The sequence below is a fragment of the Saccoglossus kowalevskii genome, chromosome 7 (genome assembly GCF_978046115.1).
Source record: "Saccoglossus kowalevskii chromosome 7, keSacKowa6.1, whole genome shotgun sequence".
NCBI classification, from domain to species: domain Eukaryota; kingdom Metazoa; phylum Hemichordata; class Enteropneusta; family Harrimaniidae; genus Saccoglossus; species Saccoglossus kowalevskii.
This window is the reverse complement of record NC_140647.1, coordinates 15,156,254-15,179,480: the sequence shown is the minus strand read 5'-3', so window position 1 is coordinate 15,179,480 and position 23,227 is coordinate 15,156,254. Positions and strand designations below refer to the sequence as shown.

At 33.5% G+C, this 23,227-nt stretch overlaps 1 protein-coding gene across 3 annotated transcripts in view; it reads right to left on the bottom strand.

Annotated features, from left to right (window-relative positions):
- Positions 1-23,227, bottom strand: part of LOC102809333 (growth factor receptor-bound protein 14-like) — a 66,310-nt gene that overhangs the window by 9,478 nt on the left and 33,605 nt on the right. For 2 of the 3 annotated variants that reach the window (XM_006815349.3, XM_085501153.1), the window contains exons 8-12: positions 9,385-9,495; positions 8,816-9,004; positions 2,702-2,818; positions 2,091-2,193; positions 344-525 (exon numbers count right to left, since the gene is read on the bottom strand). In XM_006815349.3, coding sequence (XP_006815412.2) covers positions 344-525; positions 2,091-2,193; positions 2,702-2,818; positions 8,816-9,004; positions 9,385-9,495 — 702 coding nt within the window. Of the gene's footprint in view, positions 1-27; positions 526-2,090; positions 2,194-2,701; positions 2,819-8,815; positions 9,005-9,384; positions 9,496-23,227 lie in introns of those variants that run through there. The other variant, XM_085501154.1, reaches the window with a different exon arrangement.

The window sequence follows — 23,227 nt, the reverse complement described above, 5'->3', positions numbered from 1 at the left end:
CTTTTCACCACCAGACTTTTGTCCCAATTTTTCAGTATTTTTAGTTTTTAACCTTTTGACCGAATTTTTCAGTATTTTTAGTTTTTAACCTTTTGACCGAATTTTTCAGTATTTTTAGTTTTTAACCTTATGACCGAATTTTTCAGTATTTTTTTTTGAATTTTTTAAAACTTATTCACCACCAGACTTTTGACCGAAATTTTCAGTATTTTTTTCGATTTTTTTTTATTTTTGTCCCAATCTTATAAAGGAAAGTGCAGACTATAAACAAGACTATTTTGTGATGAATAGAGAGAACTGGTGGTGAAATGGTTAAATAGAAATAATTAAATATCATACTTACTTGACCAATCTGGTAATGCCTTATTTTGCCACCAAAGCACAGTGTCAGAACAAACACACCAGAAAGACTCTGACTCTCTCGAAGCAAGAACAATCCATCAACTGCTCCTTGTTGAGTTAATAACAACTCTGACTCCTCTCGGCTAACTCTACTATGAAACCAAGGTTGTGTAATATGGATACCTGTGTACACATACAATAACAAAATGTAATCAACAAACAAATTTACAAAAAACTTAAAAAAAAACCTGTGGCATACATAGATGTAACTGACATATACTGTATGTACAAAAGCATAAATATTTTCTTTGCGAGTCTAACACTACATGTTTTATCTACTGTATGATAGGATTATTAGTTTTACACGAATGTCTGTCAGTCAGTTTTATGATAGGTCGATTGTTAATTTTTACAAATCCTGTATTTTTGTCATTCTATAGTATGTGCAGCTGTGATCTGTGTCTTTATTTGATATTTATCTGAGAAAAAAGAAAATATTAAAGTATAACCATTTGTCATGTAGCATACATTGATTTTTTTGGTAAAAAAACAAGGTATGGTCCCCACATGGCAAGTACGTTGCTATATAACCTATTTCAAACATGGCGATTTTGATGTTTTAACAAGCAGTCTCTCGGCTGAGATAGTTCCACTGTTAGCAATGCACATTTCAATTAGAAAATTGAACATATCATCATGAAATGAACAAATCCTGAGAGAGGTCAACCTGTAGTACCTGTATGTATAATATCAAAGTAATCGGCCTTGCGGTTTTCAACACGTCGTCGAAAATATCACTTTTTACCAAAAATATTCATCAAAATTAGAGAATTGAAGATATCATCACGAATTGAACAAATCTGAAAGAGGTCTACCTGTGGTACCTATATGTATAATATCAAAGCAATGTGACTTATTTTTATTTATGGTTTTAGTTTATTAACATTAACACTCATGTACAGTGTACATTTTCAGTTACTACTTAAAAACAGTAGAAAGACAAACGGAACGTTATGACCTCAATCAATCTGAACACATTTATTCTGCTACGTTTACGACATCTTCATGTCATTGTACTCAAGAGCAAATCGACCTACTTTTTTGGCAATGTTTCTATAGCTACCATGGTATCTATCACATTTGCTGAAAATCGTACAAAATACATAAACGAATAAAATAATAAAGCATATTTCAAAAAAACAAACACTTAATCATGTAGATTTGATTGTGAAATGTTGCTTGTGGCAGAGACTGATTCAGGATTCTCCAAGCAGGCCACAAACAGCAATCAGTCAAAGCTTGAAGAATAGGTTTGACACTAGACAGATCTACAGATCTAAGATATATAACACACCTTTACATCGTATCTCACACAGCCACTCCATGTATGATAGCAAAGATACTGTAGAATACTTTATTTTCGCTTGGAATTTATTTTCGCTATTTTTGCTGAAGGGATGATTCCGTGAAAATAAAATCCAGTGAATATACTTTTTTTTCTTATATTTCACATTTAACTCATCAAAAATCAGTGAAAATAAATTCCATACAAAATGCCCAAAATGCTTTTTCAGCGAAAATTAATTCCAGCGAAAATAAAGTATTCCACAGTAATTAAGATCTTATTAATTTGGAAAAAAGTTCAGCTCTAGATCTGTCTCCGTCACTTTTCATTTTAATTTGTTCACTGTGCAAAGTATATTAATTATAACTTCTGGAAATAGAGTTGAACCTTTGTACATACTGACCAGATTCAATTCCTTTATGTTGTATAGGACTGGTAATTCTCGGACTACTACTCAGTCTAGGACTTCCCATTGTTCTAGGTGTAGAACCACCTCCAGCTCTTTTCTGTAATCAATTAACACATATTATATATATATATTTCTGTTTTATTGGATACAGGTAAAGACAAGTTTAACCTTTTGAGTGCCAGACATTTTTCCTCGCCGAAATTCAGTGCGAATATTTTCACATTCTATAAAATTATCACTAAATTATATCACCATTTACAGATAGTTTAAGATATTGCTTCAAGGTTTGTCAATTTTTATTAACATTTTATGTGGGAAAGTGCAGACTGTAGAGAAATATTTTGTGGATGGTGCCGATTGGCGCTCGAAGGATTAACCAAATGATTGTTGCAGCCACAGTATTTACTACTATATATTCATACACATGTCAAGCACAGGTTTATCTCATCAAACTCGGTAACCTTGAACCAGGGTATCATAGTACATTGATCTGTCAAAGTCATATACCATGGTAGTAGTGATTATATCCTGAGTCGTACCATATGGATATTACAATTCAGTATCTAATCTTTATTGTAATTAGTTGCAGATACAATTTAACTTACCCTCCATTCGTGGCCTTCAGCGATAGCTACTGCGAAAGCTTCACACGGATTATCAACTATTCTACTCTGTGTCTGCGTAAAATCCATCGCTACGCGGTCTTTACAACTAGCTTTCATCTGTAAAAGACAACAAAATATATTAATATTAACAGTGACAGATGCCCAGTCAATTTCATGGGGAGGGGGGGGGGATGTCTTATTTATCACCTTGTCAATGCTGATGGACACATCCAACTAGTACAAAAAAGCCAGAAATTCTAAAAGCACTACAAATTTGTGATAGTTTGCTGCGTAAAGCAATATTGAACCATGTCCAATGAACAACAAAAAGCAAATAGAAATCGACTTTTCTGACCAGTTTGGATTGAAAAAAATGGACAAATAACTCAAAACTAAGCACCTTAATTTTACAACAACATGAATTGCAAAAAGGTTCCCAAATATTACAGCAATAAATCTAAATTGGGGGGAGGAGTGTCAGGATGTAAAATATGTTACTACAAATGCTACCTTATCCAGGATTTGTTCTGTCATAATGAAACCTACAAGCAATAGGTGGTCACACTATGATGTCATATGTTCACATTTGTGTTAACCACCATGTGAATATCTGATAACAAATTTCGATCACTATAACATTAGCTTTTACAAGCTGTTACGTAACAACGTTGTCGATATGTTGTTTCAGTACCAGTTAATTGCAACAGTTCCAAACATCATTATTTCATTTTCAGGGCCTTTCTTGCCAACTAGACACTGCTGCACTGCTATAAGATCATTCTCATATTTAAAAAAAATTGTATAATGCACACATAAACCAGTTTGGACAGTTTGAATCACGTCAAAAGATACAGCATCGTGTGTGATGTTCATACCAAGTTTGAATAAAATTGTCCCAGGCATGCCTGAGAAACAGTTTATGACATGTACAAATTTTGCTGTATTTTTAACAAAAATGGCCAAGTTGGTCAAAGGTCCAAGAAATGGTTAAATCAACATAAAAACAACACAAACATGGTCAAAGCATAAAACAAACTGGTGTGCATTAGTAACCCATCATGTGTCACATTCAAACCAAGTTTAAATGCAATCAGCACAGACTTGCCTGAGAAACAGTTTTTTGTTTTGTTTTTATGAAAATGGCCATCAATCGGCCAATTACATATATCCAAATGAAAAAATAACTGAAGACATAATTCAACCTATTATGACTTGCCTTTGTACAAAATGCAAACCAATTCTGTAACACTATATCTGAGAAACAGTTCATGTAAGAAAACAAAATGACCATCAGTCTGCCATTTCAAACATGTGTCAGTAACTTCACCGTGATGTCAATGCAAATTTTGAATGAAATCAGTCAATGAGCAAATGTTGATTTCTACTTATTTTTGCAAAATTGCTACCAGTCTGTCACAAGTCAACCACAAAAAAAAATCAATAGACATTATGACTAATCTCTATATAAACTTTGAACAATATTGGACTAGCCATGTCTGAGAAATGATGATGGATGAACAGAAAGAAACCAAAACATGAGTCCCTGACGGGGACTAATATTTATAGCAAGATACCTGTAAAAATGATCACTTGAATGCCAAACCGTTGTCACCTTTAACAAAATAAACCTACATCATTTTTCACACTTATTTGCATAATAACAAGATGTCGCTGATAAGAAATTATGTTTAATTTGGTCAAAATTAACAAAGAAAAGTACATTTGTTAAATGTTGCAGCAAAATTAGGAGGCTAGTGACGCAACTGTCATGTACATGTATATGTAGATTACACCATGTGACCTAAACTGACATACAGTAGACTCTGCCATAGAATATAGTCATTATTTAATTTAATTTAATTAATACAATAGAACCTGCATGTGAATAGAAACACTGTCTTTTATCAACCTGCAACAGTAACAAAATCTCTTTTATCACTAATTAGATTCTAAATACATCCTCTTTGCTATAACATTACATAAATGAAAAAACCTAAACATTTTAGTACATCAACTACCATGCTTTACAGTACCTGAATGTTGCGATCCTTAAACTTTATGATGGTGTTAATGTTCTAATGTCAATAAATGTGCCCGAGGGGCACATAGATCAGATAATTTGATTGTAATTCAATTTGGGGATGTAAATTCTCGCTAACTAGAAACTAGGACACCTCAACCAAGTAGTTTATACTCATAAAGTTAATAATAAATAGAGCTAATTGGTCATATTACATTTATAGCAGAAATAATGTTGTTATTAAATATTAGTTACTTTTTATTAGGATTTGAATCAAACCAAGAAGAACACTATGAATAAGTCTTTAATGCCCTCTCCTACATCTCATCTCATTCTTGACAGAAATTATGGTCATTAATTAAGTTTTAAAAATCACCAATAATTAAAACAGGTCTTGTTATTAGATTAAACCCATCATAATATAATGGCTATAAATTACTTCATATTCAATACAACATATCAGAAAGGAACACATTTTGAATTGAGCAAATAATTGCATACCGTTGTTTCTTTCGTCTGTTTTTCACTTCATTACCAATAATAATACGATTCCTGTTCCACTCACAATAAATTCGCATATGTCAACATTTAGCCTTTGAATACCACCCAATCATATAAGACATGATGTCAGTATCAAAGGTCACCCACTTGAATAATTAATAAATCACATGCCCACAATTGCAAACTGACGGTTGATTCCAACACACAAACAAGCAGCCTGTCGGCTGAGATAGCTCCGCTGTTAGCAATGCACATTTCAAGTAAAGAACAGAAGATATCATTAGAAAATGAAAAATATGTATAGTATCAAAACTTGCTGTTTTCAACAAGAATTCAAAAATAATCATGAAAATTAGATAATTGAAGATATCACCACGAAATTAACAAATCTGAAAAAGGTCCACATGTAGTACCTATATATGTAATATAAAAGCAATCGGACTTGTGGTTTTTAACAAGTCGAAAATATCGCTTTTTACCAAAAATGACAAAAATATTCATCAAAATTAGAGAATTAAAGATATCATCACAAAATGAACAAATCTGAGAAAGAGAGGTCCACATGTAGTACTTATATATGTAATATCAAAGCAATCAGACTCGCCGTTTTTTACAGGAAGTCAAAAATATCAGTTTTTACCAAAAATGACAAAAATATTCATCAAAATTGGCAGAATAGAAGATATCATCACGTAATGAACAAATCTGAGAGAGGTCCACATGTAGTACCTATATATGTAATATCAAAGCAATCAGACTCGCGTTTTTTAACAAGAAGTCGAAAATATCACTTTTTACCAAAAATGACAAAAATATTCATCAAAATTAGAGAATTGAAGATATCATTATGAAATGAACAAATCTGAGAGATGTGCTGCTTTTCTAATAACGCAAATATGTTTACAGTATTTCACGGGCTCTAAATATTTCAACTTTGCAATGTATTGCTTTTATAATAATTACGCAAACTAAGTTATTTTTATTGTTGTTGGGACACTAACCCGGGCTATTGGGTCTGTGAATATTTCAATATTACCGACTTGATAATGCGTTGCATTCGTAATTATTACGCAATTATAAACATGGGCGCATTTAAATCATTGAAAAAGATAGTCAGGTCCCGGAGTCAGGTGTCTAACGAAAGTCGAGAAAATATTTTAAATACTTGTGACTCATCAGTGAATTATTTTATTCGAAATAAAGTGAATATGTAACCATACAATAACATACAATATCATGCGTAATGTTAATTTTTTCTATAATAAACTCGCAGCGCACTTCGATCGCATAATTCGCGTGCATGAATGAACTATAATAACCACCTGCACCTGTTTGAATTACGTGCGGCAATGGGCAATGACCTCAATGAGTTCACACACTGACATTTAAATTCGGCCCACCCAGTTTGACGCAAAACGATATAGTTACTTAACATTTGTTCAAAAAAACGGTAAACTCTCACCAAAGACACTTTTCTAGTGTAAACACTTTTCTAGTGTCTTTGCTGTCACAAATACCATGAACGCAAAGAGTTAACTGAAAGGCAACGTCGTTTTTGACCCCCCCAAAAAACACGTCAATACAAGATTATGTGTGCAAGGTTAGATTTATAGAACGTACATGACCGCTTAACTCTGTTTTTTTTAATAATCATGTTGCACGTGAAACACAGGAGACATTTTAGTTCGTCCATTTCTTGTTTACCGATCTTGAACTTTTTGTCTGGAATGCGATACAGCCAAAGAATAAACATTAATGATACCCACCGTTGTCAAATCAACAAGAGGCTCGAATCAGGAAGGTTCGGCTATTTAAAACTTCGTAAATAACATTCTTTTCATGTGGTAGACTTTATTCAAGTGTAACAAACGTAAGTGCAATGTATGGACGAGTCATAATACTCGTACCTTCGAAAGTTACGACTTTTACTCTTGGAATTGGTGATAAATACATGCATAAAATACAACATTGTTTCACGCAACAACAATTCGTATACAGCATTGGACTTATGGATTTTTATATTAATAAAATAGCCGATAATATTACCATATGCTTAGTATTTCCATGCAAGCGATGCTCGTAACCTGCTCGATTTAAAAATAGCTATTTGAAACAAAGACCTATGAAATCACAAAGGAAATTGTTAGGTATGTATTTCACACCTTTCCTACGACCGCGGTTGCAACCGGTACCGGTGGACACCGCGGTAGAGACCCCTAATTATAAGCAGTCCGCGGCTCTCCCCGGTGTACCGCGGAGAGCCGTGGAGATTAATGCGGTGAACCGCCCGTTTGATTTCCTACTCTCCCCTAAACTACCTGTAACCTAACTCTTTTCATTGTTTTAGCAAAATATCATTCACTGGCACCATTATCAGCACTGGGATGTTTTCTCATTGGGAGGTGAATGGATTTAGTGTGCGGTACATTGACGCATTAATGAAAACAGAATAATTTTAATGCGATTGGATTAGAATTACAAACTCCAAAATAGTGATTTCAGAAAAATTTACTCCATTGTCGGAACAAACTCCCAGAAAAATTATCAGTATATCTCCTGATTATTACTGTTGTATACGTTTATGCAACTTGTATGACTTGATTGGCGATGGCACCAATTTTATTACCAGTAACTGACGCAAATAAGGGCATTTGAATGATGCATCATGAATAATTAACTCATTAAAAATGTGACCAATCAATGCACTTGCAATGCACAGAAATGCTTGATTTTGATGAATTGTTAACATTCAAATGGCCACCGTTCGGCCATATTGAATTGCATCATCAAATGAATACATGTGCATATGTGTGACATGTTGTTTACACTAAACCAATTTAATTTCTCGAGTCAGTGAAAATGTTGAAGTTAGTAGCAGTGAACTTTTTTCTTGGGTCCTATATCAGGCAACTTTAGCGACTTTCAGGATATTTTGACTTCAACAAAACCCATAAAATCGTCATAAAGTGAAAATTCATGGGAGCGAAAATTAAATGATTAAATGCAGCTCATTGTAAGAAACTCTGAAGCTGACATTTGTTCTTGTTGCATTATTTTTCTTGTCTTATGTTAAAAAGTGCCTGAATGAAAAGCATAGAAACAACACACAAAGCCATATATTTTAGTGAATGTCATCACAGTGCATTCATATACATGTATACACCAAAACCTTGTAAAAATATTTACCATACACATGTGAATGGCAATCTTGGTTCTAATTATAAACATTGTGCTGTTGATAACAATATGAAAATATATTTTCTAAAAGTAAAACCCAGATTGTAAACTTTCATGTGCTTGTTATTTTAGTACTGGGACTATGTTCACCTTGTTTTTGTCTAAAGGTTTTTTCCAGCTAGTATTTTGTCCTACAGCTGGCATAGACTTTGCATGCAAGTGGCATGTTATTTTAGTTATGGAATACAATTGTATTCATTAAGAAAACTTAACTGCTGCTATAGACTCAAGCCAGGGATATATCTAGTTTACAGTGCTTGAACAAATAATTGACCAAAAACATAGCTTATAAGCAAATTTTGACTTGAGGCTTTAAGCAATCAAAACTAGTATCTAGAGATATCAAATGAACCTACCAATCGAGGGCTATAATCAGCTGCATTTAAATCTTGTAATTTGGCTTGTCTTCGTAGCGACGTCAGGTAGTTATTGCGCAGTTGCGATTTATACTTTGCCAACCGTATTCCAGTGATCCACGACTGTCGGGTTCCGTCATCTTCAGCGCACAAACATTTAATCTCTCGCAAATCAGATGAATGTACTGGCTTGAAGGACAAATATAAGAAGAAACTGTATGTATGAATTAACACACTGAACACGACCATTTTTAATGGCAAAATTTTGTTGCAACTTTTTGCCCATTTATATATATTTTTCTATAATTTTTTTTATAATTTTGGACCAAAATGGATAAATTTCCTATTGTCTACAAGTCTTAATCAAAATTTTGGAAAAATTATGAAAAACATTATAATTTATAATATAATAGGTGGTTTTTAAAAGTTGTGAATGGGAACAAAAGTTGACTTGCTCAAAAGGTTAAAGTTGAGGGGTCGTCGGCGAAGTGACGATAACAAACATGCTGAAAAACGCAAAGGTTCTATTTACCGGTAGCCCCTGATTGCCTGAAACGAGGGTGCCTCACCTTTAAGCAGAAGACATTGTCATTTGGAGCACCAAAATGCTTTCTACCATTCACTGCAGTATACGCATGAACACCAGTAAATTGTGAAAAACAATGCAGATGTTTAGATTCCTAAAAAATATAAATTAGAAACTAAATTATTATAAATTGATGATGTATCAAGCATGGATGCAAATTGCATGACATGTAGTAAATGCTCTCATCACGAGCAGAAAACAATAAACATTGAAGTTTTGTATATACAAAATGTATATATGTATGTATAAACCACCATATTTGCTCAACCGTATTAGAAGTGTGTTTCCAATAGAAGAGCACAAACCAAAAATTGACATATGCACTACTAATAGAAAAAATATAGCATCCATAATCTGCTATTGACTTTACATATGCATTGAAAACCACGCTACCAGAAATAATAATTTTGTTCAAGTGTCACAGTTATTTATACGGCACTTTATGTTCGATATTGGTTTTGTATATACAACATAGAAAAACATCAATAAACCTGTCATTGTTAATGGCAATCTGATTAAAATCTTATTTTAATTTTATTTTTTATTACTTTTGTTATTAATGCCTTTTAATTTTATTATTTTACTTTGATTTTGTGATTTTTTTTTTAAATTCCTCCCTACCTACATCTGACCCGATGCCTATGTAATGAGATTTCAATGAGACCCACTATCGACGATTTTAGTCAACGAATCACAGATTTTAATCAGATTGTGTTGGTGGCAATTTGAACGTTGGAGCAAATTCAGATACAGTATTTTCACAGTAAATTCTATTGTGTATATTATTTGTTTTAAGTCAGTTGAAGATTTGGGTGTCAGGCTGACTTTTTGGATTTCACTGAGCATATCAGTAGGGCAATTCAGAATTTTGTAATGTTTGCTTTTCATAACATTTTTGTTACCAGTGTATGCAGTCTATTTTGGGATGGCTACGGTACTTCCTTCATTTTCTGCATAGGAAAGCTGTCAATCTTAATTTGTTACAAATATGTTCATTTTAAGTCAACTGACCTCATTTTCAGTCAGTCCCACTGAATTTTCAAAAATTTTTTTGGTTTAATCTACTTTGCCATGTGACATATTCTTGAATCAATGTATCTATACCTAAACGCTTTGACCTCATGAACTACCAAGTATCTTTGCACATATTAACAAAGCATTTTTATGCATGACTTTTTATCTTCATAGATTAGTGTTTTAATGTTGTTGTATTATATATTTATTAATGTCTTGTGAAGCCAACTGGTTATTGGAATGTTATCCGAATAAAAAAAAAAAATATTGTTTTAACATACATTTTCAAGTGAGGTTATCCTAAGGTGACATAAAACGTGTTATTTATTATTTTTCTGCTTTTTGTGACAATTAACTGGCTATCCTATTTTTTCAAAGAATGATATCGTTCGTCATCAGCGACAGTTTTATTCAAATCACTAATGGTTTGTTACTTGTACATGTGCTCTGCTAACCAGTGATAGTAGTGAGAGTCAGCCACTACCAGCATAAATAAAGCGATAAACATAAAACTTTAGTAAAATAATTGATTGATTTTATCATTTAATAACACTGATCGATGCGGATGTCATTTATAAGTCCTCTACAGGTGCATTGATGGTATTAATCAGAGTCAACAGCAGCTTACCAGCTGTGTATATGCACACAAATCGTATTTTTGATGGAGGCATTAAAGACACAGAGATTTAATTTGAACATTTAGTAAACTAAGCCGTTATTTATCATAAATATATAAGAACAAGTCATTGAAAATGACACAGTCCCCGTTAAATGTTTGAAAGTTCCCTTTGTGCTCATCATATTAAAGCGGAGGGGTTGTCACGAGCGTGTTCTTGATACTTGAGTTCCAAGTGGCATATACAACAGATTGTTTATTTTCATCAAAACACATGTTCTGTGTAGTAGTAATATGGCCAAAAATTAAAACAGTCGTTATTCGGCCATCTTTGATCTGATTATGAAACACACTGATATCACAGGGAGTTGGACAAACTTATGTATTTTAATAAATTATTAAATAATAAATTGTTATATAACTTTTCTTTATCCCCCTTCCTTATATCGATTTCAAAGTTGAGATAAAGGAAAGAGTGGTATAAACAAGGATCAGTGATTACTTGAAATCGATACCAGGAGGAGGGGGGGGGGGGGGTAAAAGAAAAGTTATATAACAATTTATTAAAATACACAAGTTTGTCCAACTCCCTGTGCTGATATATATGATGTATGTGCCAAATACAAATAAAAATGATACATAAATTGTGGAAATATAGTAGTAAGGCCAAAAAGTCAGATGGCTGTCAATCGGCCAGCTTTGACCAGATTTTGAAACAAATTGTCATGGACATGCATCCTAACATGTATAAAGTACATGTATGTGCCAAATTTGAATGAAAACTGACAGAGCACGTCCAAGATACCGCATAAAATAAAAAAAAAAAAACAAGATGCCTGCCAGTCGACCATCTTTGATCCAATTGCGAAATAAATTGTCATGAACATGTATCCTGACATGTATAATATATGTACCAAGTTTGAATGAAAACTGACAAAGCATGTCCAAAATACAACATTTTCAAAGAACAACATCGCTGCCAGTTGGCCATTTTGAATTGAATCGCTAAACCACTGCATGTGCATATGTCCCACATAAGGTGCTAGGCACATGCAAAGAATGAATCGGTCAACAGGATTCTGAAATATGACTCTGGACAGACTGACGCATGGACGAACAGACTGACGCATGGACGGACAGACTGACGCATGGGTGGACGGACGGACGCATGGACGGACAGACGCATGGACGGACGGACACATGGACGGACAGACGCATGGACGGACGGACGGACAGACAGACTCAGAAACTCGCGGACAGTCAGAACATGTATCCTAACATGTATGATCTATGTACTCAACTTGAATGAAAACTGACAAAGCATGTCCAAAATATGACATTTTCAAAAAACAAGATGGCTGCCAGTCGGCCATCTTCGATCCAATTGTGCAATAAATCGTCATGGACATGTATCCTAACATGTATAATCTATGTACCAAGTTTGAATGAAAACTGACAAAGCATGTCCAAAATACAACATTTTCAAACAATAAGATCGCTGCCAGTCGGCCATTTTGAATCGAATCGCTATGACCACTGCATGTGCAAAGAATGAATGAAATCGGTCCAAGAGACTCTGAGATACGACTCCGGACGGACGCACAGACGCACGGAGACCGAATTACAAGTCCCCGTTTTCGGACTTCGTCCGAACGGGGACTAATAACAAAATCAACTGTTTTTGTTCATTTTTTTTTTGTATTTGTATTCTAAAAAAAAGTTAATCCGTATTCTGTTAGTTAACTATTATGCCAAACTGCAATATACGATTAATTAAAATCTGTGCATTGTATTTATTACATCACACTTTAATATACGATTAATTAAAATCTGTGCATTGTATTTATTACATCAAAAAAAAAAAAAAAAAAAAATTTAATGAGAATCAGACTTTCAGTCTTGAAGACCCCAATGCTACATCACATCACACTTCAATATACGATTAATTAAAATCTGTGCACTGTATTATTACATCACACTTCAATGTACGATTAATTAAAATCTGTGCATTGTATTATTACATCACACTTCAATGTACGATTAATTAAAATCTGTGCATTGTATTATTACATCACACTTCAATATACGATTAATTAAAATCTGTGCATTGTATTTATTACATCACACTTTAATATACGATTAATTAAAATCTGTGCATTGTATTTATTACATCAAAAAAATAAAATAATAAAATCTAATGAGAATCACAGACTTTCAGAACCCAATGCTACAAAATTAGGCAATTTGTGAATACGACTCTTCCAGTAACACTTTGCCAGTCACAAATGGTTTTAATCTCTTTGATCACAAATAAGTATGTCACTCTTGCCAGTCATGATTTACAGAAAATACAACAGAATTATTCTGAGAAAGTGGTCATTATTTAAAACTAGCAGCATGTCGGCTGAGATAGCTCAGCTGTTATCAATGCACATTTTAATTAAAGAACAGAAGATGTCATTAGAAAATTAACAATATGTATATAGTATTAAAGTAGAGATGCAGTTTACCCGACAGGTATTTTAATTAGTTAATTAGGAAACCAAGATGACCTCCCTTGTCCACAAAACTATATATATATTTTCGGAAAGCTTATTTGTATGAATTTTAAAATTTTGCTATTTTTTTTGTATGAACACTTGAATTTGAAATATGCACAAAAATGTGCTTTTTTGGTCAAAAGTGACACTGTTCAACTAAAAACAATGCCCCAATGGCGCTTTGAAGATAAACACATTGTCCATCATTTGTGAAAATTTCAAAACAAAAGGTAAAAGCATCGAGGAGCTATTTTTTTTTTTTTTAAAGTTCTGGAATGTGCATTATAAGCCGAGATAATTGCTAATTTGCATAACAATTCACCCAGTAAGAAGTTTGCTAATGCTCATAATTAAAATGGCTGTAACAGTTTCAAATTTAAATGTATTATCATTTTGTTAAAAGTTAAATATTGTGCATAATATGGAGATCCCGTCATTTCTTTTTTTCACCATGTTTTTTTTTATTATTTATGTACAGCCTTGCTGAATCTTGCTAAGCATTTCAAAGAGAGAATGTTTGCGCCTGTTATCTATATTTTAAAATCGTTTTTTGAGTATGTTCCACTATTCTACCAAATTTTAAGTCCATAGCCAAGACTGTTTAGATAATAAAAAGCAAAAAAAAAATTTCACTCCCAAGCGCCCATGAACCTGCATCTCTACCTTAAAGCACAGTCCCTCCATAACCGGTTATGAAACGCTTTTGTCAAAAGGTGTGAACGAGCTTAGATCAAGAAACAATGCGTGTTTCAGCCTTACAGCTGAAGTGATGACGTCATAGTTTACGCTGAAGCGCTCACACTGAGGTCGGTCGTGTCGGAGAAATCAACGTAGTGTAATAGTTTCTTCAAATATATTTCGTAATTGACGCTAATATTTGAGTTTATTTAGTTGTCAGGAACATCTTGAGTGAATATTAGGTTGTGTATGACGTTTTTATTCAAGGTATCAAATGATTTGTGACTGGGAACTTTGGGGGCAGTTTTAGAATCGGTCATTGCATTTGTGTTATGACGATGTCGGTAGTTTTGACCCAAATTGTTGACACTTTATCGAATATATGATAATTTTTCAAATTATCTTAAAATTGAATATGATTTTACCAGGTTAATTCAGTTTATTGCGTTATAGGACATATATTAAAATTGAAATCGTTTATTTCGCAACTCGTTTGTTTTTTTGTGTGTAAAAGAAAATGGCTGCCACTCGGTTAGATGGGTTTCATTTTTGAAAACATCGTGATTTCGTCGCTGATTATATACATATGTTCATCAATACTTACTGATAGACAGTAATGCTAGTTTTCTGTTCACATTTATTCTTATTTTGTGTATATTGTTTCCTGAAACGACAGCGATTTTGTATTGTCGCCTGTCATTGCTTCGTTCACTGTTGGCTCGTAATTTAAATCAGACTCCACATCACGGCTTTTCTCCTCTAAATCTGATGGCCAATTGACATTTTCATCGTCAAAATCGACGAAATCATCGTAGGATTTTCACATTACAGTAATATTTTAGAGCAATCATGGAAGTAGAGACTATGTTGACACGAATGAAAACATTGAAAGTACGCATGCGCACTAAAGAAACGCAATGCTTTGTGAGAGAAATTACATCATCGGATATGCTAATTTTATGTTAATGTTGGGGAAAGATGGCAGAACGTCCGTATTTTACCGCCAGCGAAATAAACGATTAAGCTGTTAAATAAACAACGAATTAACCGAAACACGCATTGTAACAATATCTGACCGTTTCTTAACCGGTTGTGGAGGAACTGTGCTTAAAGCAATCGGGCTTGTATAACTTTCTGTCAAAAATATTCATAAAAATTAGATAAACGAGAACAAAATCATCACGAAATGAACAAATCTGAGAGAGGTCTACCTGAGTACCTATTTAGTATATATAATATCAAAGCAATTAGACTTGCGGTTTTTAACAAGAAGTTTAAAATATCACTTTTTACCAAAAATGACAAAAATGTTCATGAAAATTAGAGAATTAAAGCTATCATCACAAAATGAACACATCTGAGAGAGGTCCACCCAAGGTACCTACATATCAAGTATTTGGGTTAGCAGTTTTCAAGAAGAAGTCAAAAATAGCATTTTTGACCAAAAATGCCAACAAGCAGCCTCTCAGCTGAGATAGCTCCGCTGTTAGCAATGCACATTTCAATTAAAGAACAGAAAATATCATTAGAAAATGAACAATATGTATAGTATCAAAACAATCAGACTTGCAGTTTTCAACAAGAAGTGGAAAATATCACTTTTTACCAAAAATGACAAAAATATTCACCAAAATTAGAAAATTAAAGATATCATCATGAAATGAAAAAATTTGAGAGTGGTCCACATGTAATACCAATCTGATTAAAATCCGATGTAGGTATGGGGCTCCAATTTTTTTTTTTTTTTTTAATAATTTTTTTTTTTATATATATAACCCTTTATATTATATTTATTTGTACTTTAGTTTGAATATGTCGATTTTTTTGGTTTTTCTTGCCGTTAATCAGTTCTTAGAAAATTGTGTCCCACTCGCCTCTATAAACTACATCTGACCTAATACCTATACAAATCTCGTACTACGAGATCAGTTTTTCGACGAGTTTTGTCGACCAATCATAGTGCGGCTTACAAAAATAGCTGTCTGACTTTGCACACGCGCCAGACACATCGTTCCAGGCTATTTCAAGATGGCTGCAAGTAATGTTAGAACTGATGTGAAATCAAAAGTGAATTCCGAATTTGAGGTGAGTTTTAGTCACTTTTACAAAACCTTAATTATTATTTGTGAGCAATCACGATTGATGTATGTAATTCATTTGAGATAATTTGGATTTCAACTTTGATGACCTTGTTTTACTACAGGTAAGGTGATGTTACTCGATCATGTTAACGAGTCGCATTCGACGCAATATAAACCATCAGTTACGTGCATGTTGTTTCGGCTTTATACTGATACAGTCAGAACGATCTAACTATTGCACTATGAGTTAATATATTATGGCCAGGCAATGTTTTTGCGAGTCTCTGATAAACCTATGGCTTTCATGGCAGTAATTTTCGTATTTGTATTTATCCTTTCAACGACATTCCCTAACCGTTCAACGGTCCGAGCGCCTGTGAGTAACAATAATAGTTTTGTCTTCATGTGACGCCGTGACTGTGACCTATATGCATGAACCAGTAACGTGAATAATGTATTTGCCGAGTCAATTTCGTTATTGCGATATATTAAATGTGCACATTTCCCCTTTCTTTAAGGTGTGCAAGAAGGAGGCATTAACACATCTGTTATCAAAAAAACAATGTCCAAGCCATCGTGCCAACTAGATTTGGTTAAATCACTAATCTACCATGTATAATTGAGGAACCTGGTTCTGTTATCATAGTTTCTCCTGTGATTTCATTAATGAAAGTTCAGGTAAGATTTCCACTCAACATTCAAATCATAGTTTGCGTTATGTGTGTTATAAATTGTAGAAGTTCATGTTGAATGGTCGATGGTATGCGGTTTAAAAGTGGCTTAGCCACTCATCATTTCATATTTTCTGATAAAATACGAATATTTTTAATGTAGGATATATGTGAACATATTCCTCCACTACTGCATGTGTACAGAGCTGTGTTGGTTCATTAAGTTAATTGAGCAATTCATTATAAAAGTGCTCATTCTACCAAAATTTCAGTGTACATGATTTACTAGAGAATTTTTTTCTTAAAAATCAGGAAATGATTAGATTTGGAGTCCTAACTTGTTCACTTCAAATGATAATTTTTTTTTTGTAGGGGTGAAAAACCAGATGACAGCCAAAAAAGCATGCGCAAGACACAACAAAGTGCATTCAAGGAATTTTTCTAGCATGTTGGGGAACTACGCTGTTTTGCCTGATGTTACAGTCCTTGCACTGACCACAACTGCCTCAAAATCTCTACAGTCCCAGTTGAAAGACAGCCTATTATTCCAGACTCCTAGGGACAGTGTATCCATATTTTATTGGATAAGAAAAAGATACTTTACCACAGGCAATTATTTATTTTTCATTAGCTCTAAAATATCGTTATTTCAAAGAGAAGTATTCGCAGTCAGTTTTTTTTTATATGCGAATGTACCGTTACAATAGGGAAACTGACAGTATTGTACAAGAATTGCATCCAAAAGAAATAGCTGAAGTGTCCAACTAAAGTTTGAGATTAATATTCTGCCACACAGCCTTTGGTATGGGCAATTTCATCAGAAATGTACTCCATTTAGATCCCTCTTTCGATATTGAAAGTTATAATACAGGGCCAAGTTGGTAGAGATGATGAACCATCTCAGTAGTCTTGTTTTATCATGTAAATTATATAATAAATGTAACAGTATACAGAAGGGTTAACTTATTTGAAGATTTTGCATCATATGGAAGACATCAGTGACATGAAGAACAATAAACCACATCACCTAAATAAGTGACATCTTCGTTTATTTCATGAAAAATAGCATATATTTACATCCTTAAGCCATTAATTTATTTTCCAGCTGTTTTTTTAAGCATAACATGTTCATCTGCTTAAAAAAAAACAATTGACAGAACAAGGTTTATTTAAGTATCAATAAATATTTATCTCAAAGAAAATATGTTTGTCAATCACTAATTTACTGAAAATACTCTTATAAAATAACAAAAGTATTTGGCAGTTATTCATCACAGTTTTAGAATTCAACAGGGATATGTGGCTACCTACTATTAGTTAATTGTGATGGTACTGTTTATCAAAATAGCACAACTATTTCAAAATGCCTGTTGAGAATCTTAGTTAAACAAGTCATTGAAAATGACACAGTCCCCGTTAAGTTCTCTTTGTGCTTGTCATATTAAAGCGGAGGGGTTGTCGCAAGCGTATCCCTGAAACTTGAGTTTCAAGTGGCGTATACAACAGATTGTTTATTTACATGAAAACACGTGTTTCGTGTCATAGTAATATGGCCAAAATAAAAACAGCCGTTATTCAGCCATCTTTGATCTGATTATGAAACACAGAGATATGTATGATGTATGTGCCAAATACGAATGAAAATGGTACATAAATTGTGGAAATATAGTAGTAAGGCCAAAAAGTCAGATGGCTGTCAAACGGCCATCCTTGACCAGATTTTGAAACAAATTGTCATGGACATGCATCCTAACATGTATAAAGTACATGTATGTGTCAAATTTGAATGAAAACTGACAGAGCACATCCAAGATACCGCATAAAAAATCAAAAACAAGATGCCTGCCAGTCGACCATCTTTGATCCAATTGCGAAATATATCGTCATGGACATGTATCCTAACATGTATAATCTATGTACCAAGTTTGAATGACAACTGACAAAGCATGTCCAAAATACAACATTTTCAAAAAACAAGATGGCTGCCAGTCGACCATTTGGAATCGAATCGCTAAATCACTGCATGTGCATATGTCCCACATAAGGTACTAGGCACATGCAAAGAATGAACGGAATCGGTCCACAGGATTCTGAAATATGACGTTGGATAGACTGACGCACGGACAGACAGACGGACACACGAACGGACGGTCAGACGGACTTCCTCAGGCACTCACGGACGGTCAGGGACATGTATCCTAACATGTATGATCTATGTACTAAATTTGAATGAAAACTGACAAAGCATGTCCAAAAAACGACATTTTCAAAAAAACAAGATGGCTGCCAGTCGGCCATCTTTGATCCAATTGTGAAATAAATCATCATAGACATGTATCCTAACATGTATAATCTATGTACCAAGTTTGAATGAAAACTGACAAAGCATGTCCAAAATACAACATTTTCAAAAAACAAGATGGCTGCCAGTCGGCCATTTTGAATCGAATCGCTAAACCACTGCATGTGCATATGTCCCACATAAAGTACTAGGCACATGCAAAGAATGAACGGAATCGGTCCAAGGGATTCTGAGATATGACTCCGGACGGACGCACAGACGCACGGACGCACGGACGCACAGACGCACAGACACACACACGGACGGAGACCGAATTATAAGTCCCCGTTTTCGGACTTTGTCCGAACGGGGACTAATAAAATATGTTTGAAGTCAAATATGTCTGTAAGCCCAGCAGTACTTCTTTCACTGTGCAGTGTGCCACAAACATCCACACAATTTTAAGTTCAAGTTTTCCCTATCCTCGGGGGCGGAGCTACGTCACAAGACGTTCCACGTTGCTAAGACGCGCACCACTGTACATGTATTTCTGTGGGCTCTGTGCGCACTGCTGTGGAACGCCGGTCGAGCCGGTGAAAATTCGAGAAAACAACAAAAACTCAACTTTGAAGTAAACTCGAACAACCAAATTTATATATGTTACACACGTAGAGCTAATCTTGTTACATTGTTCAGGGGAGTCTCAACAACCACCCCAAAGTACCGTTTTCTGCGAGTTTTTGGCCCCCGAGGATAGTGAAAAACTTGTGTCTTTACAAATTTTTTTTTTCAAAATCATTCGCAAAGATAGACATGATTAAAGTGGAGATATAATGGCGTTCTACCAAAAATTACTAACACATAACTGCATTTTTAAATAGTACTGTATTGCAATCAAGCAGTTTATAAGTATAGTATTTGCAAATTATGGTTTTAAATTCAAGTGGTACTTGTAGGTAACTATGGTTGTAATGAAAGGATATAAGAATGTGCCATAAAAAAAAGACATCTGGCACTTTGCCATGCAGTATCAGGACAAGGACAAGGACAAGGGGCCAATGAAGAACATCAATATTTTACCGTAAAAATTTATATTTTTTTGGCAGCATACATGTACATAGCATATTCAATGAAAGAAATGCAGAAAACGCAATCAGCTGTACAATCTGGGACACATGTGCATAACAGTTTTCATACTGCCAGGCTTGCTAACAAAACAAAGTGTGTTATTTCACAACAATGTATACTATATTACAACCATTGATACAATATCGTTTTTATATTAAAATACACAAAGTTTTCTATAATACACCTTTAATATGCTCAATGTTACATTTAGTTTGACAGAGCGATTTTGAAAAACATCATTGTTGAAATGAAATGATTTATTACTGGTGTAAGCCATATTTTATATTTACAAATTTGAATTAACCCTTTGAATGCCATATTGTTGTATTTTAACATCTTGACCATTCAGCACGATTATGTAAATCAGGCAATTCATATGCATAAATTAACAAATTATATTAACTATTTATAATTCATTAGCATACATTTACAAATGAAAGCTTTATGAGTTGTGAACAAAAATGTGACAAAGTGGAACAAGTTAGGAAGATGCAAATACAACCTAATCGATTCAGCTTCAATATGCAAATCAGGTAATTGATATGCATAAATTACACATAATATCCACTACGTACAATATATTAGCATATATGCACAAATAAAAGCTTTATAGGAGTGGTTAATAAAAATGTTATACAAGTGGAACAGGTTAGAAAGCAAATCAATTCAGCTTCAATATGCAAATCAGGTAATTGATATGCATAAATTACACATAATATCCACTACGTACAATATATTAGCATATATGCACAAATAAAAGCTTTATAGGAAAAAAGACCACCACCTGTCTATAAAGACCATTTTAATGAAGCCCCTTGAAAGGCATACCAGAATATTGAAATAGTAAGCCTTATTTTGACTAGACGCGTACGTACATCACTGCCATATACGTAAACGTTACTAACAAAGCGAACATAGTACATTGAACGATAGCGCAATTATATTTGTATTAAACTCAATGATCTTCTAGTACGAGTAGACAAACACAATATTACGTGCCAATTATAAAGAAATAAAGATTAAAATATATATAATACATCATCTTTAATAGTCTGGATGCTTTGAGTGATGACCTGATATCTAGTTGTAGCAATTATCAATACATAGACTCTTTTTCAATGAAACTAGACAAATTACCAGTCAGTCACATGAGGAAAGGGATTTTATTTCCTATGCACAATACACAAATCTTGCATCCATAGAATGCATTAGAGAAAGCATGTGGTTTGATTTGGATTATTATTTATTTATTACTCCATAAGTTGAAAATGCAATAAAATATTAGTTTCTTTTACAGGTTTCATTATTTTTTTTCAATTGACTAATATAGTAAATTACAGAAACCTTAATATAAAATAAATTATTATATCAGTTAAAAATTATACATTGATTAAAAGATTGTCAGAGGAATATCCGGCTGTGAAAAGCAATATATTAAATAAAGTCCATTGCTTAATAATGTCTATATACAGGTTTAAATCGAAACTTAGCAGCGTTGATGTTTGTGTTGTTGGCAATATTTTGTTTGAAGCCTTCAATGTGCCAAGTAATATGTGTATTGTAATAAATAAAACAGTGACTGCATTCGCAAAACATTGGCATCAGACATTTCTGTGCACTAGCCTATAGGAAGCGAGTAATGCCCAAAGTTTGCTCAGATGGCACAGCAACACGAGTAAAATATTTATCATAAAAATTCTGAATAAGAAACTAAAATAACACATGTTGATGATAAGAAAACGAATCAGAATCTTGTATGTATTGCTGATCAATCCAAATATGCTTGGTAATTTTCGTGTACTGACAAAAATTGAATTCTGATCTTTTGCGAATATCTTTTGTAAATGGTAAGTACTGCTTCATAGGTCAAGTGAACTTCCAAAAAACATATCTCTGATAAAACAGCTTTAAAACAACAATTTATAATATTCATGGTTTCTGTTAAACTATTATTACACGGTATACAATAAGGAGATGTGCTGCAAGCTGGATACTTAAATTAAACCTTATTGTTATTACTGATTGAGCCTTAGCATTATGATTGAGTCAGTAAATCAAAACAGGTGGTAAAACATCTGTGCTAATCAGGTTTCCGAATACTAGAAAAAGTTCAGGTCGAATGCGGTATTCCACTACTTGTGCCAAGGATATTGTGATTTTTTTATGGCACTGATGACTAATGAGTGTAGTTTGTGAATGTAAATACCACGGTTGACGTCAGCATCCTGTAAACGCATGAGGCCAAAAGCATGTACAACCTAAGTGTGGCAAGTTTTATCGGTTCATTGGTGAAAAGTGTGTTGTTTACAAAATCTTTTGTTTAGTGTATAGCAGTCCTAATCCAAATAATCTTTTGTTTAGTGCGTAACAGTTTTAATCCAAATAATCTTTTGTTTAGTGCGTATAAAGTTCTAATCTGTATAATCTTTTGTTTAGTGTGTAACAGTTCTAATCCAAATAATCTTTTGTTTAGTGCGTAACAGTTCTAACCCAAATAATCTTTTGTTTAGTGCGAAACAGTTTTAATCCAAAAAATCTTTTGTTTAGTGCGTATAAAGTTCTAATCCAAATAATCTTTTGTTTAGTGCGTAACGGTTCTAATCGAAATAATCTTTTGTTTAGTGTGTAACAGTTCTAATCCAAATAATCTTTTGTTTAGTGCATAATCTTTTGTTTAGTGTGTAACAGTTCTAATCCAAATAATCTTTTGTTTAGTGTGTAACAGTTCTAATCCAAATAATCTTTTGTTTAGTGTGTAACAGTTCTAATCCAAATAATCTTTTGTTTAGTGCGTAACAGTTCTAATCCAAATAATCT